This window comes from Podarcis bocagei (assembly GCF_964188305.1).
Source record: "Podarcis bocagei genome assembly, chromosome: 2".
In the NCBI taxonomy this organism is placed as follows: Eukaryota; Metazoa; Chordata; class Lepidosauria; order Squamata; family Lacertidae; genus Podarcis; species Podarcis bocagei.
The window spans coordinates 15,288,176-15,302,838 of NC_138126.1; the positions used below are offsets into that span (position 1 = coordinate 15,288,176).

The 14,663-nt window shown below is 45.7% G+C and overlaps 1 protein-coding gene across 1 annotated transcript; it reads left to right on the forward strand.

Annotated features, from left to right (window-relative positions):
- Positions 1–4,681: 4,681 nt before the first annotated feature.
- Positions 4,682–12,842, forward strand: LOC308580462 (uncharacterized protein; the record flags this gene model as incomplete). Its single annotated transcript, XM_081182142.1, has 2 exons — positions 4,682–4,781; positions 10,842–12,842. The coding sequence occupies 2 exons, from the start codon at positions 4,682–4,684 to the stop codon at positions 12,824–12,826; spliced, it is 2,085 nt and encodes a 694-aa protein (XP_081038268.1). The 3' UTR covers positions 12,827–12,842.
- Between the last annotated feature and the right edge of the window lie 1,821 nt (positions 12,843–14,663).

A 14,663-nucleotide genomic window follows, 5' to 3' on the forward strand; every position in this document is an offset into this window, starting at 1 on the left:
GCAGGAGCTGGGACCGAACGACGGGAGCTCAGCCCGCCGCGGGGATTCGAACTGCCGACCCTGTGATCGGCAAGTCCTAGGCGCTGAGGTTTTACCCACAGCGCCACCCGCGTCCCTTTTATATATAATAGATGTTCATAAATGTACCAATGAAACACGTACATAGATACGTGGAGCACGTCTCTGGAGCAGCACAGGAAGACCGTCCTGAAAGCATTTTGACTCCCAAACTGACGAAATGTATTCCGTGCAAGGAGGGAGGGGGGAGGGGCCTTCCCATTGTCTCAGGAATTGGGTAATCACCGTCTCAAAGGAATGGCCAGACTACCAGGAAAGGCAATCAGATAAGACATTATCACATAACCTGGCAGACAGGAAAAACAACAACATTCAAAGTTCTGTTGTAGACCACCTTTTCTGTGGTGTAACTATGATGTTTGTGGGGGGTGGTCTTGGGTTACACCCCTTCTGTGATGTATGTATGATGTATGAAGGGGTGGTCTTGAGCTCCAGGGCAGGGAATTTAAAAGTTCTATATAATGGCAGGCACACCTTTGTCCGGGGTCCTCCTCCTTTCTCCTGCGTGTGAGGGGAGCAACCTGTTGCAACAGTTCAATAAAGATCAGGCTTACTAGCTGCTTTGCTTCTCAATATTCTCTGGTTGGCTTCTTTGATTTTCTCCAACTGATGGAGAACCGGCAGAGGACTCTATAAGGGCTCTTGTGTCCCCCATAAGGGAATAAGGGCAGATTTTGTTTACAACAGGTACTTATTTATCTACTTGCAGTTTGATGTGCTTTCAAACTGCTAGGTTGGCAGGAGCAGAGACAGAGCAATGGGAGCTCACCCCTTCGCGGGGATTCGAACAGCCAACCTTCTGATTGGCAAGCCCTTAGTGAGGGCAATATATTCTTGAAGGAGCTGGGAGCCAAAGCAGGCACAGTCCAGCGGGAGCAGAGAATGAGCTTTTATTCCCTATGCACACGTTCCCTCCCTCGCCTTCCCATTGGTTGGGTGCTACAAGGTTTTCCTTCCCCCAGTTATCAAAAAGCAGACAAGAGGCTAATCGTGGGGAGAAGCTTCTCCTTCCTCCTCTGAGTTGCCTCCACTTCCGGCTTCACCAGCAGAGATAAAATTGGAGCTGGCAAAGGAGGGAGGGGAGGAGGCGGGAAGGGGGGCTGCATTGTGCGGAGGAGGGGGCTTCTTCCTAATTAAGCCTCCTAATTAAGCGCCCTCACGCCCTGCCTCCCACGCGGGGGCTCCCATTCCCGCCCCCGCTGCCTGGGATTTCGGGTGAGTGCAAAGCAAAGGGCGGGGAAGGAGGGAAGGCAGCTGTTTTCTTAAAGGGGGCCTTGAAGGGGGTGGGGAGAGAGATGTTTCCTCCTGCATGGATCTGGTACAAAGGGAGTTGCAGGGAAGGAGGGGGGAGAGGGGTGGGCATTGCTGGCCAGGATCGCCTTAATAGTATTACAGTGCTACCTCGGGTTACATACGCTTCAGGTTACAGACTCTGCTAACTCAGAAATAGTACCTCGGGTTAAGAACTTTCCTTCAGGATGAGAACAGAAATCGTGCTCCAGCAGCAGGAGGCACCATTAGCTAAAGTGGTGTTTCAGGTTAAGAACAGTTTCACGTTAAGAACGGACCTCCAGAACGAATTAAGTATTTAACCCAAGGTACCACTGTAATTTAAATTTAGTATCTATACCCCAGCAGAAGACCCCTCGGAGGAGGACCTTATCTTTAGGCAACAGGCAAAAGCCTTGCTCTTCTCCCAGGGGTCTGGCTTATTAAACAATCTATGGACTTCACAACTGAGTTGGGGGGTGTTGTTTTTATTTCTTACTCTGCTATGCATCTCTGTGTTTTTCTCTTTGGTAAGGTAATTGAGAGAGCTGTTGCCGAACAGCTTGGTTGGTTTCTGGAGGAAACATCGGCTTTAGATCCATTTCAGTCCGGTTTCCATCCTGGTTTTGGGACCGAGACGGCTCTGGTTGCCCTAACAGATGATCTCCGTAGACAACTGGATCGAGGCGGGTCAGGACTGGTGATCCTTCTAGATTTGTCATGGTCGATCATTATCTTTGCCTTTGACATGGTCGATCATGATCTTCTGGACCACTGCCTCGCAGACGTGGGGATACAGGGCATAGCCCGTAACTGGCTGTGCTCTTTTATCTCTGGTCGGGGACAGAGGGTGGCACTAGGGAGGGAAATGTCGTCGCACCACTCCTTGGTGTGTGGAGTGCCACAGGGCACAATTCTCTCCCCGATGCTTTTAAACATCTTTATGCGCCCCCTTGCCCAGATTATCCGGAGCTTTGGGCTGGGCTGTCACCAATATGCTGATGACACTCAGCTCTATCTGCTGATGGATGGCCACACCAACTCCGCCCCGAACACACTGACCAGATGCTTGGAAGCTGTGGCTGCATGGTTTCGTGGGAGCCGATTGAAACTAAATTCTTCGAAGACAGAGGTCCTCTGGCTGGGTCGGGATGGCATGGGGATGAGGGACCAACTCCCTTCTCTTGTGGGGGCCCAATAAGTGCCATTGCCTTCCGTTAAGAGTTTGGGTGTAATCCTTGACGCCTCCCTTTCCAAGGAGGCGCAGGTTACAGCAACAGCCAAGGTGACATTTTTCCACCTTCGCCACATCAAGCAGTTGGTCCCTTACCTTTCCCGCCCCGACCTGGCCACAGTGATCCATGCGACGGTCATCTCCAGGCTTGACTACTGTAATTCGCTCTACGCGGGGCTGCCCTTGAAACTGTCCCAGAAACTCCAGCGGGTGCAGAATGCTGCAGCGAGGTTCCTCATGGGGTCTCTGCCATGGGAGCATATTCACCCAGTGCTTTTCAAGCTGCACTAGCTCCCAGTGGAGTACAGGGTCAGATTTAAGGTTCTGGTATTTACCTTTAAACCCCTTCACGGCCTAGGACCCTCGTACCTATGGGACCGCCTCTCCCGGTATGCCCCATGGAGAGCCTCAAGGTCCATAAATAGCAACACCCTAGTGGTCCCGGGCCCTAAGGAAGTTAGATTGGCTTCAACCAGAGCCAGGGTCTTTTCACCTCTGGCTCCGGCCTGGTGGAATGCTCTGCCTCATTGGACCAGGGCCCTGCAGGATCTGATATATTTCCGCAGGGCCTGTAAGACAGAGTTGTTCCGCCTGGCCTTTGGCTTGGTGCCAATTTGATTCCCTCCCTCTCTTTTTTTTCCTTCTCATGCGAGGAGGCTACATTTTAATATTTTAATGTTTCAATATTTTAATGTTGTATTTTAATTTTGTTTTTAAGTTGTAATCATTCAACTTGTTTTTATTATTGCTTGTAAGCCGCTCTGAGCCCGGCCTTGGCTGGGGAGGGCGGGGTATAAAATAATAATAATAATAATAATAATAATAATAATAATAATAATAATAATAATTATTATTATTATTATTATTATTATTATTATTATTATTATTATTATTATTATTGGAAGCTGCCCTGTGATCTTTGGAGGAAGGGCAGTATAGAAATTTAAAGAACAGCAGTAAAAATAGGAAGCCCTCCTGCGTTCAAGGGGGGGGTTGGGACAAAGTCTCTGACCAGCATGCATAGCAGGATGGGCTTAGGAGGGAATAATAATAATAATAATAATAATAATAATAATAATAATAATAATAATAATAATAATAATAATAAAAACTGTGTTGCCTCAGCCACTCTGGGCGGCTTCCAACAAAAACACCAAAAATTTTAAAACATCGAAAACTTCCCTATATAGGGCTGCCATCAGAAGACTTCCATTTTGTAGAAATGGCCTTTGAATTTAAAGAAGTGTCCTCTTTAAGGAACCAGGTGGTGTAAACGAGTATGTTGTCCTCTAGGTCCAAACACATAGTAAGAGCAAGCAGTGCTCCAAAGTGCTTCTCTTGTGAACTTGCCATCTAAGTTGTTTACTCCTGACCAAAGCTCCTGCTTCCCAAAAGGACTGGAGGGGGGCTCCTCACCACTTTTAACCCCCCCACTCCCACCGCATGGAAGGCAGAGGACGTGTTCATTCACAATCCTAGTAAACCATGTGTGTATCTGAAGTGAACCACGTGCTGCAGCTCCTTCCCCTCTCACTGGGCTGCTGCAAGAAAAGGCAGCAGAGGAGGAAAGGGATGGGTTTGAAGGCTCTTCCTGCCTCTCTCCCCTGAGGAACAAGAGCAAAGGGTGTTTGCAGGGCAGGAGGGCAGAGGAGGAGGCAGTGAGGGCAGAGGGAGCAGTGGGCGGATCCCCCGCCTCTCCCAGGGGGTGCTGATGCAAGCAAGGGGCTTCCTTCTTCTCCATGCAAGGGCCACCCATGTATTCAGAGCAGTCCTTAACTCTTAAGTTCCATGGGATCTACTCTCAGGCCACTAATGTGCATACCATGCCAGCCTTAGGAAGGGAGGTGGGACAGGCAGGTGAAAGGAATTGCCAAAGGTGTTTGAAAATAGGAGGGGGCTCTTGGGGGGGTGCCCAGTTGGTGCTTCTCCAGGGGCAGCAGAATGTCTTGGGCAGGAGAATCCCTGCAGGGGCTCTCAGACTCCCTTGGCTTCTTCTTCTTCCCTCCCTCCCAGGAAGCTGCAACTTGCTCTGGCTTCTGCGCTCCTCAGGAAGCTGAACCTGAAAACCTCGCTGAGACTGAACCTGCAACCCTGGCCAGGATGGAAGGAGGAAGATGGACGGTTGACCTGGTCAGGCTCTCTCCCGCATCCCTCCCCACAACCTCTGAGCATTCCCTCCCAGGACCCTTGGAGAAATCTGGTGAGTTCCAGGGGAGAGGAGATGAGGACAGGGACAGATGGATGGTGGAGGGAGAAAGAGGAAAAGATGGAGAGGAGACAAATGGAAGGAGGTTCCTGAACGTAAGAAGGAAGGGGTGAGGCCTTCTCCAAAGCAGCTCTTTGTTTCTTGAATCCCTTTCATAAAGTACAGTGGTACCTCGGGTTACATACGCTTCAGGTTACAGACTCCGCTAACCCAGAAATAGTACCTCTGGTTAAGAACTTTGCTTCAGGGTGAGAACAAAAAACGTGCAGTAGTAGCAGGAGGCCGCATTAGCTAAAGTGGTGCTTCAGGTTAAGAACAGTTTCATGTTAAGAACAGACCTCTGGAACGAATTAAGTACTTAACCTGAGGTACCACTGTAGTGGGGGGCAGATTTTCTTCCTCCAGGGTTTTAAATCTTAGGAGTTACAGTGGTACCTTGGTTCTCAAACATAATAGGTTCCGGAAGTCTTCCAAAACCAAAGTGTTTCAAAACCAAGGCATGCTTTCCCATAGAAAGTAATGCAAAATGCCAAGTGGCCAAAATATTGGAAGATCTTGGAGCAAGAAGGAGATAAATTGAAATTGCAGAGTTTTGAGAAATTAAAAGATAGAGTGCGAGATTGGCTTCATTATTATCAAATAAGAGAGGTATATAATTTGGACCAAAAAAATGGCTTCCAGGTGGAAAAATCAAAGTTGGAAACAGAATTGCTAGATCCCAATACAAAGATACTTTCAAGAATGTATAACTTGCTGTTAAAATGGAACACTCAGGATGAAACGGTTAAATCTGCCATGATTAAATGGGCACAGGATGTTGGACATAACATTATGTTTGCTGACTGGGAACAGTTGTGGACCACAGGTATGAAATTTACGGCATGTAATGCCTTAAGAGAGAATATTATGAAAATGATATACAGGTGGTACATAACACCAGTCAAGCTTGCAAAAATCTATCAATTGCCCGATAATAAATGCTGGAAATGTAAAGAAACTGAAGGTACATTCTTTCACCTTTGGTGGACGTGCCCAAAGATTAAGGCTTTCTGGGAGATGATCTATAATGAAATGAAAAAGGTATTTAAATATACCTTTCTGAAGAAACCAGAGGCCTTTCTCCTGGGCATAGTCGGCCAATTGGTACCAAAGAAGGATAGAACCTTTTTTATGTATGCAACAACAGCAGCAAGAATTCTGATTGCAAAGTAGTGGAAGACACAGGATTTGCCCACACTGGAAGAATGGCAGATGAAAGTGATGGACTACATGGAATTGGCAGAAATGACTGGCAGAATCCGTGACCAGGGAGAAGAGTTGGTGGAAGAAGACTGGAGTAAATTTAGAGACTACTTGCAGAAATACTGTTAAATTAAGGAATGTTAAAATGATGTTGGATGGAAAATAAGTGGTATTGGTAAAAAGATTATCAAGAATATGTAAATATGGTTTGATAATGGTTATAAACATATGGTTATAATAGGTTAAGATATTGAGTAAAGATAAATGACAGAGGGTAAGGATTTGCTGAATTAAATATATGAACTGGAATACAAAAAGGGAGGCGTGAGTAGGTCAGGAAGCTAGTAAATGAAGTATAAGATATGAAATTATTGATTTTTTTCCTTTTCTTTTTTTTCTTTTTGTTAACTGTTTTCTATTTTGTATTTTTCATGTGTTCTGTTTTTGTATTTTTGTAGTTTTTTTCTTTTTTAAGGTTATTCTTTGTTCTTATTTGTTAAGTCTAAACTTTGAAACTTTTTAATGTTTGTAAAATCTCAATAAATATATATATATATATTTTTAAAGAAAGTAAGGCAAAATGGAGTACCGTGTTTTCCGTCCCACAGGACGCACCTAGTTTTTTGGCGGGGAAATAAAGGAAATTCCCCCCCCCTTTATTTCCCCCCCAAAAGCAGGTCGGGGAAACCGAACCAGGTCCAGGAACAGCGGGATGGCGGCGCTGTGCCTCCCTGCTGTCCCCCGAGCTTGTGGGGCTGGCCGATGTCTGTCCGGTGAGAGGGGCACTCTGCTTTAGGGGGCCCCTCGCGCTGGGCGGCAGGCTGCTATGCGCAGCGTGGGGAGCCCTGCGGGGAACTCCTGCAGGGCTCCCCACGCTGCGGATGTCTGTCTGGTGCGCGGGGCGCTCTGCTTTAGGGGGCCCGACGCTCCGGGAAGCAGGCTGCTATCCGCAGCCTAGACAGGGCTGCCTAGGCTGTGGATGTCTTCCTGAAGCCTGGAGAGCGAGAGGGGTCGGTGCGCACCAACCCCTCTCGCTCTCCAAGCTTCAGCGAAAGCATGCATTCGCCCCATAGGACGCACCCAGATTTCCCCTTCATTTTTGGAGGGGGGAAAGTGAGTCCTATAGGGCGAAAGATACGGTAATCCGTTCCAGACTTTTAAAAACAACCCCTAAAACAGCAATTTAACATGAATTTTACTATCTAACAAGACCATTGATCCATAAAATGAAAGCAGTAATCAATGTTCTGTAGCATTAAAATAAAGAAGACAGTATTGTTGATGATAAAAATTACTGTATTTTTCGCTCTATAACACGCACCCGACCATAACACGCACATAGTTTTTAGAGGAGGAAAACAAGAAAAAAAATATTCTAAAAATATTCTAAACGAAACAATGGATGTATGATTTTTGTGGTTCATGCTGTGGGCACAGACATGTGATCTGACGGTGAGTTTGGGGTAGCTCAATGCAAAAATCCTGAGGATCCATGTGGATCCATGCTTTGTAAGCATGTTTTTGCACCTCTGCAGGGGCTCTTCTCCCGCTTTGTTGTTTCAAAGCAAGCCACGGAGGAGGGAAGGAAGGGGAACCATGGATCCTCTGCTCACGACTGCAGCAGATACCCCGCCATCCGTAGGCATTCGCTCCTTAACACACACAGACATTTCCCCTTACTTTCTAGGAGGAAAAAAGTGAGTGTTATGGTGCAAAAAATACGGTAAAATTAAAAAAAGAAGCCACAATCAAAAATGCAAAAAATAGGAAAAAACTAAAGCACCAAATGTCACCTCAGAACACTGCAACCAGAAATGGCTTTAATATTGATGGGCTGGGGGCTTAAATCAGCTGTGCAAGGGAACAAATGGGATGAAAAAAGCTTGAATTACAATGGGAGGGGAGACTTAAATTAGCTGCTCAAGGATACAAGTGGGATAAAAAAAACCTTAATTACGATGGGGGGGAATTAAATTTGCTGTGCAACAATAAAAATGGAAGCTCAGGAGCACGTTCGGCTTCCGAGGAAAAGTTCAAAAACAGGAGCCCCTATTTCTGGGTTTGCAAATGATGAATCAACAGAAGCATAGTCAATCTGTGGACTTCCCTTTTTTTGAAATATTTTTATTGCTTTTTACAACTGCAAGTTTATATCAAATACATTTATATAATCAATTCCTGAGATTCTCTGAATCACATGACTTCGCTCCATCCCTTTCATGGGTCCTGATAGTACCGTATTTTTTGCGCCATAAGGCGCACCGGACCATAAGACGCACCTAGTTTTCAGAGGAGGAAAACGGGGGAAATATTCTGAATCAAATGTTGTACTAAACTATTTAATAAACTACTGGTATATCAGAGTGAGACTAAGAGGGACAGGAGCTGTATGTTTCTTTAGTGTGCAGGCTCAAGGAGCCAGCGGATCAGCTGAGACGCGGCGGATTTGTGTAATTTCCCCCTCTCCCTCATCCTCTGCCCTCCAGTCCCCAGCAGCCTTCCTTTTTTACCTCCTGATTTTCACTGCGCTTGTGGCTCAGAGCTCGAGGTTGGTTTTTGTTTTTTGTTTTGCTGCTGGTTGCTTAAATTTTATCCTTCCCGATCCAACCCCTCCTGTGTCCTGCCGTCCCTTTGCAGCCTCATTGCTCCGTTTAGGGAGTGGGTGAACCTTCTGCAGCTGTTGCTGGCTGCGCACCACTTTTAAAAGTGCCTGCTGGCTTTGAATCACCTGCCTCCCTTTACTATTTTACTCAAGGTATTTGCCCTGTGCCTGGGTTTTTTTTTCCATTTAACAGTTTGCAGCCTTTTCCTTCCGTTGCTTGTTTTGAGGCAGGATAGATTTGAGCAAGTGATCAGGAATTGGATTGCAGGGGATTCGCCATTAGCTGTGTAAAAGTGCTCCTACTTGAAGCCTTCTACGTTGTTTGTACACGTGGCTACTGGTATCAGGTTCAGTTTGAGTAATAAGCAGCCACTGGCAGCAATAGAATGGAGCCTAAAAAAGGAGTAGGGGCACTGGGACCCAGACAATGCTCAAATCTATCCTGCCTCAAAAGAAGCTGCAGAAGTAAAAAGCCCGCTCCCGCTCCCCTGCCCCTCATCCCGTGCCTTCCCCAGCCTTTTTTTTTTCCTTCCTGGTTTTCACTGCACTCGTTAGCAAAGTGATGTCTCTACTTTTTCATTATATACCATTTCCCAAAATGATACTGTTATCTTACATGACCACCACATATAGCAAAAGGTACCCGCTTCTTTACATTTCCAGCAGATATTTGAACTTACTCTATATGTTTTAGATAACTTACTAGGAGTCAAATACCACCAGCACATCATTTTAATGTAGTTTTCTTTCAATGTACCACAAGCTGTGAATTTCAGATCAGTTTTCCAAAGCCTCTCCCAATCTGCCATTTGTATGTTATGTCCTAAGTCCCTTTCCCATTTCGTCATAACTGATTTGACCTGTTCATCCTTTGTATACCGTTCTAGGAACAAGTTATACATTTTAGAGAGATCTTTTTATGTTACTTCCTAAGAGTTCTTTTTAAAATTGTGATGTCTCATAACTAAAACCTTTCTATTTGTCTATCTTAAAGATATCGTTTAGTTGATGGTACTGTAACCAGTCAGTTACAGCTTCCCTTATCTCTTCAAAATCTTTTAATTCCAGTTGGTTTTCAACTTCAGTTAACACCTCTCTGTAAGTCGGCCAATTACTTCTTATATTCAATTTTTTTCAGAGATATTGCTTCCAAGGGGGAAAGCCACCAGGATGTTTTTTACTCAAGCAAATTTTTATACTTCTCCCATACCCTACAAATTGATTTTCTTACTATATGAGTCTGAAAAGCTCTATGCACCTTGGCCTTTTCCTACCATAAATATGCATTCTATTCATTATTTGTGTCCTTCCAGATCTAAAATACAGTATCTGTGTTTTCCAATGTAATCCATTCCCAGTTCTAGTAGATACAGGATGTTTCATAATAAAGTTTCAAGCCCGGCAGGGCAAAACCTCCTCTCTCTCTTACATCTGTTAATAATTTATTTTTAATCCTTGATTTTGTCACTTGGATAGCTTGAAAAAGAGGATTAGACTGATGTCTGTGCTCTTCCCTTGTGGTCCTAGGCAATAATGCTTCTTGATACTAGTTCCTGGAAAGCACAGGAAGGCAGAGGGCTCTTGTACTCCAATCCTGCTTGCTGATTTCCCACAGGCATTTAGTTGGCCACTGTGAGAAGAGGATGCTGGACTAGGTCGTCCTTTGCCCAATCGAGCAGGCTCTTCTTATGTTCTGATACAGGCATCCCCTAACTTGGCTCTCCAGATGTTAAGGACTACAACTCCCATCATCCCTGGCTAACAGGACCAATGGTCAGGGCTGATGGGAATTGTAGTCCCAAAACATCTGGAGGGCCAAGTTTGGGGATGCCTGTTCTAAGATATTGCAATATTTTTACAGTTACTTGTGGCAAAGTAACACTTCAGTTTTCTTAGTCATAGGAGAGACTGCTACTCGAACCTGTGATCATTTCCTCCCTGGAAAAAGAAATACAGAGATGTGTCTAAGAAGCCAATTCCACCATAGATTATAAAATAATGCAGTTTATTAAGTGTGAATGGAATGACCATGTGTTGTTTTTGCCATTATCTTATCTGCATTCCTAAAAGTTTGGAACATAGATAGGACAGTGGAGAAAGGAGACAGTGTTAAAATAGAAGAAGGTGCATATTGCGATTGACGTGTGTTCAGTTCCTTTCTTGTAAGTCTTAACAGGATTCTCTTCCCCTTCCTCCCCACTCCCAAACAGGTGAGGAACATGATGGCCAGAATTCTATGGAGCCATCTGTGAATTCATTGGGAAGAACAAAGAAACAGTTTAAATGCCTGGAATGTGGGATGTGCTTTAGTCACAGTGGAAGACTGAGGACACATCAACGAATCCACATAGAGGAGAAACCATTTAAATGTACTGACTATCGAAAGAAACATCAAGGAACTAACACAGTGGATAAACAATTTCAATGTATTGAATGTGGAAAGTGCTTCAGTCAAAATGGAAAGCTTAGAATACACCAACGAACTCACACGGGGGAGAAACCATTTAAATGTATTGAATGTGGAAAGAGCTTCAGTGAAAGTAGAGCACTAAGAAAACATCAACGAACTCACACGGGGGAGAAACCATTTAAATGTATAGAATGTGGAAAGAGCTTCAGTAGAAGTGAACACCTTAGAATACACCAACGAACTCACACGGGGGAGAAACCATTTGAATGTATCGAATGTGGAAAGAGCTTCAGTGTAATTGGAAACCTTAGAAATCATCAACGAACTCACACGGGGGAGAAACCATTTGAATGTATTGAATGTGGAAAGTGCTTCAGTCGATATGGAACACTTAGAATACACCAACTAACTCACACGGGGGAGAAACCTTTTAAATGTATTGAATGTGGAAAGTGCTTCAGTCGATATGGAACACTTAGGATGCACCAACGAACTCACACAGGGGAGAAACCATTTAAATGTATTGAATGTGGAAAGAGCTTCAGTGAAAGTGGAGCACTAAGAAAGCATCAACAAACTCACACGGGGGAGAAACCATTTAAATGTCTTGAATGTGGAAAGAGCTTCAGGGAAAATGGAGCACTAAGAATACACCAACGAACTCACACAGGGGAGAAACCATTTAAATGTACTGAATGTGGAAAGAGCTTCAATCACAAGGGACACCTTAGAAGCCATCAACTAACTCACACGGGGGAGAAACCAATTAAATGTACTGAATGTGGAAAGAGCTTCAGTGAAAGTGGAGACCTTAGAGTACACCACCGAACTCACACGGGAGAGAAACCATTTGAATGTATTGAATGTGGAAAGAGCTTCAGTGAAAGTGGAAACCTTAGAAGACACCAACGAACTCACACGGGGGAGAAACCATTTGAATGTATTGAATGTGGAAAGAGCTTCAGTCAAAATGGAACACTTAGAATACACCAACAAACTCATACAGGGGAGACACCATTTAAATGTATTGAATGTGGAAAGAGCTTCAGTCAATATGGACATCTTAGAATACACCAACGAACTCACACAGGAGAGAAACCATTTAAATGTATTGAATGTGGAAAGAGCTTCAGTCAAAATGGACACCTTAGAAGCCATCAACGAACTCACACGGGGGAGAAACCATTTGAATGTATTGAATGTGGAAAGTGCTTCAGTCAAAATAGAACATTTAGAATGCACCAACGAGCTCACACTCAGGAGAAATCATTTAAATGTATTGAATGTGGAAAGAGCTTCAGTCTATATGGAACACTTAGAATGCACCAACGAACTCACATGGGGGAGAAACAATTTAAATGTATTGAATGTGGAAAGAGCTTCAGTGAAAGTGGACACCATAGAAAACACCAAAAAATTCACACGGGGAGAAACCATTTAAATGTATTGAATGTGGAAAGTGCTTTAGTCAAAATGGAACACTTAGAAGACACCAACGAACTCACACCGGGGAGACATCATTTGAATGTATTTAATGTGGAAAGTGCTTCAGTCAAAATGGAACACTTAGAAGCCATCAATGAACTCACACAGGGGAGAAACCATTTGAATGTATTGAATGTGGAAAGTGCTTCAGTCAAAATGGAACACTTAGAAGCCATCAACGAACTCACACAGGGGAGAAACCATTTAAATGTATTGAATGTGGAAAGAGCTTCAGTCAAAATGAACACCTTAGGAAACATCAACGAACTCACATGGGAGAAGCCATTTTTTGCCCCATAGGACGCACTTTTCCCCCTCCAAAAATGAAGGAGAAATGTGTGTGCGTCCTATGGGGCGAATGCAGGCTTTTGCTGAAGCCTGGAGAGCTAGAGGGGTCGGTGCGCACCGACCCCTCTGGCTCTCCAGGCTTCGGGCAGCTCTCCGCAAGGCGCGGGAGCCCGGCGCTGGGCTCCCGCAACTTGCGGAGAGTTGCCTGCATGCCACGCCCCTTTGTTTATCGCTCAGGCAGGCAGGGAGGGAGAAACGGGTCGGGCGGGCGAGCACAGTTCAACCCCCCCCACCCAGCGCAAGGCGCCCGCTCTGCTTCCCACCTCCATGTTGCTGCCTGAGGGGAAGACGCCACCGCCGCCACAAGGAGGACGGGAGAAGGAGGTGGCTGAGGCACCAGGGGCGGGCGAAGCACTGGGGCACTGAGTGGAAGGAGGGCGGAGAAGAGGACGGGAAGGAGGAGGCGGCGCTGACAGGTGAGGAGGGAAGGCGAGCGGGAAGGCGGCTACTACAGTTGCTGCTGCTGCTGTGGCGCAGCGCGGAGACCGGCCTCCTCCACAGGCGCTGCCTCCCCTTCTCCCTCCCCCGTTTTCCTCTTCTTCCCCCCTTTTCCTCCTCCCCCCTCCCTCGGACTCCCCCCCCTCAGAGCTGCATCGGGGAAGGAGGCGAAGGAGGGGTGAGATAATCCCCGGGGGGAGGGGGAGGACAGGGCGGGAGGGGGCTTGATTAGGGGAGGGGGCTCTTTCAGGGTGGGGAGCACCTCTTGCTCCTCCTCCTCCTGGAAAGGGGCATTTTTTTATCTTCTGGCGGGAGGGGGGAGGTAGGTAAGTTTAGGGATCTAAATAGAGGGGGTGTGGAGGAAGGAAGGTACTGCCTCCAGATGAGGAGGGGGGTCTGAACCCTCTTTTTTTGGGCAAGGGGGTTTGGGGGGAAATGAGAGATCAGAGGCAAGGTTTTGGGGGGGTTACATGTAGGGTGTTTTGAATTGGGTTTTGGGGGGGAGGGGTAATACAAAGCCTTGGCTTTGGGGTGAGTGCGAGTGGGGTGGGTTTTTTAGGGATCAGCTCAGGGCAGCCATTTAGGTGGCACAGGACAAATTGGGGGTTCTTGAGGGGGTGCGAAGGTAAGCTGCCGCCAAGACCCCTATCTGTATTTTCTCTACTGCTGTCCTGAGGTTGCTGTTCAGGTGGATATCCTTTTCTTCTCTAAAAACTTCGGGCAGATATCCTCTGCGCTTCAGGCAAATATCCTTTTCTCCTCTAAAAACTATGGTAGGTGCGTTTTTAAAAGCTTGGGCTTCCCCCGCGGCTGGGGGGGAATAATTTTTTTTCTTTATTTCCCCCCAAAATAACTAGGTGCGTCCTATGGGACGGTGCGTCCTATAAGGCGAAAAATATGGTAAATGTACTGAATGTGGAAAGAGCTTCAGTCCATATCGACACCTTATAAGACACCAACTAACACATGGGGAAGAAACCATTTTAATGTATGGCATGTGGAAGGAGCTTCAGCAAAAGTAGAGCACTTAGAATACACCAACTAACTCATACAGGGGAGAAACCATTGGATCCTATTGAATGTGGGAAGAGCTTCAACAGGGAGGATAAACTTACATTACACTGGCGAACTCCCAAAGGGGAGTAGCTTAAGTCAATATGGAACCTTAGGAAACACCCGCTAACTCACAAGGGGAAAACTAGATTTATGAAACGTGGAAAAAGCTTCAGAGGGAGTGGAGACCTTAATATTCATAAGATAATTCACACAGGCGGGAAACCATATAAATGTATGGAGTTTTCCACTCAGTTTTCCCAGATTTCCTGGGAAGTGAAGATGATTTTCAAGTCTC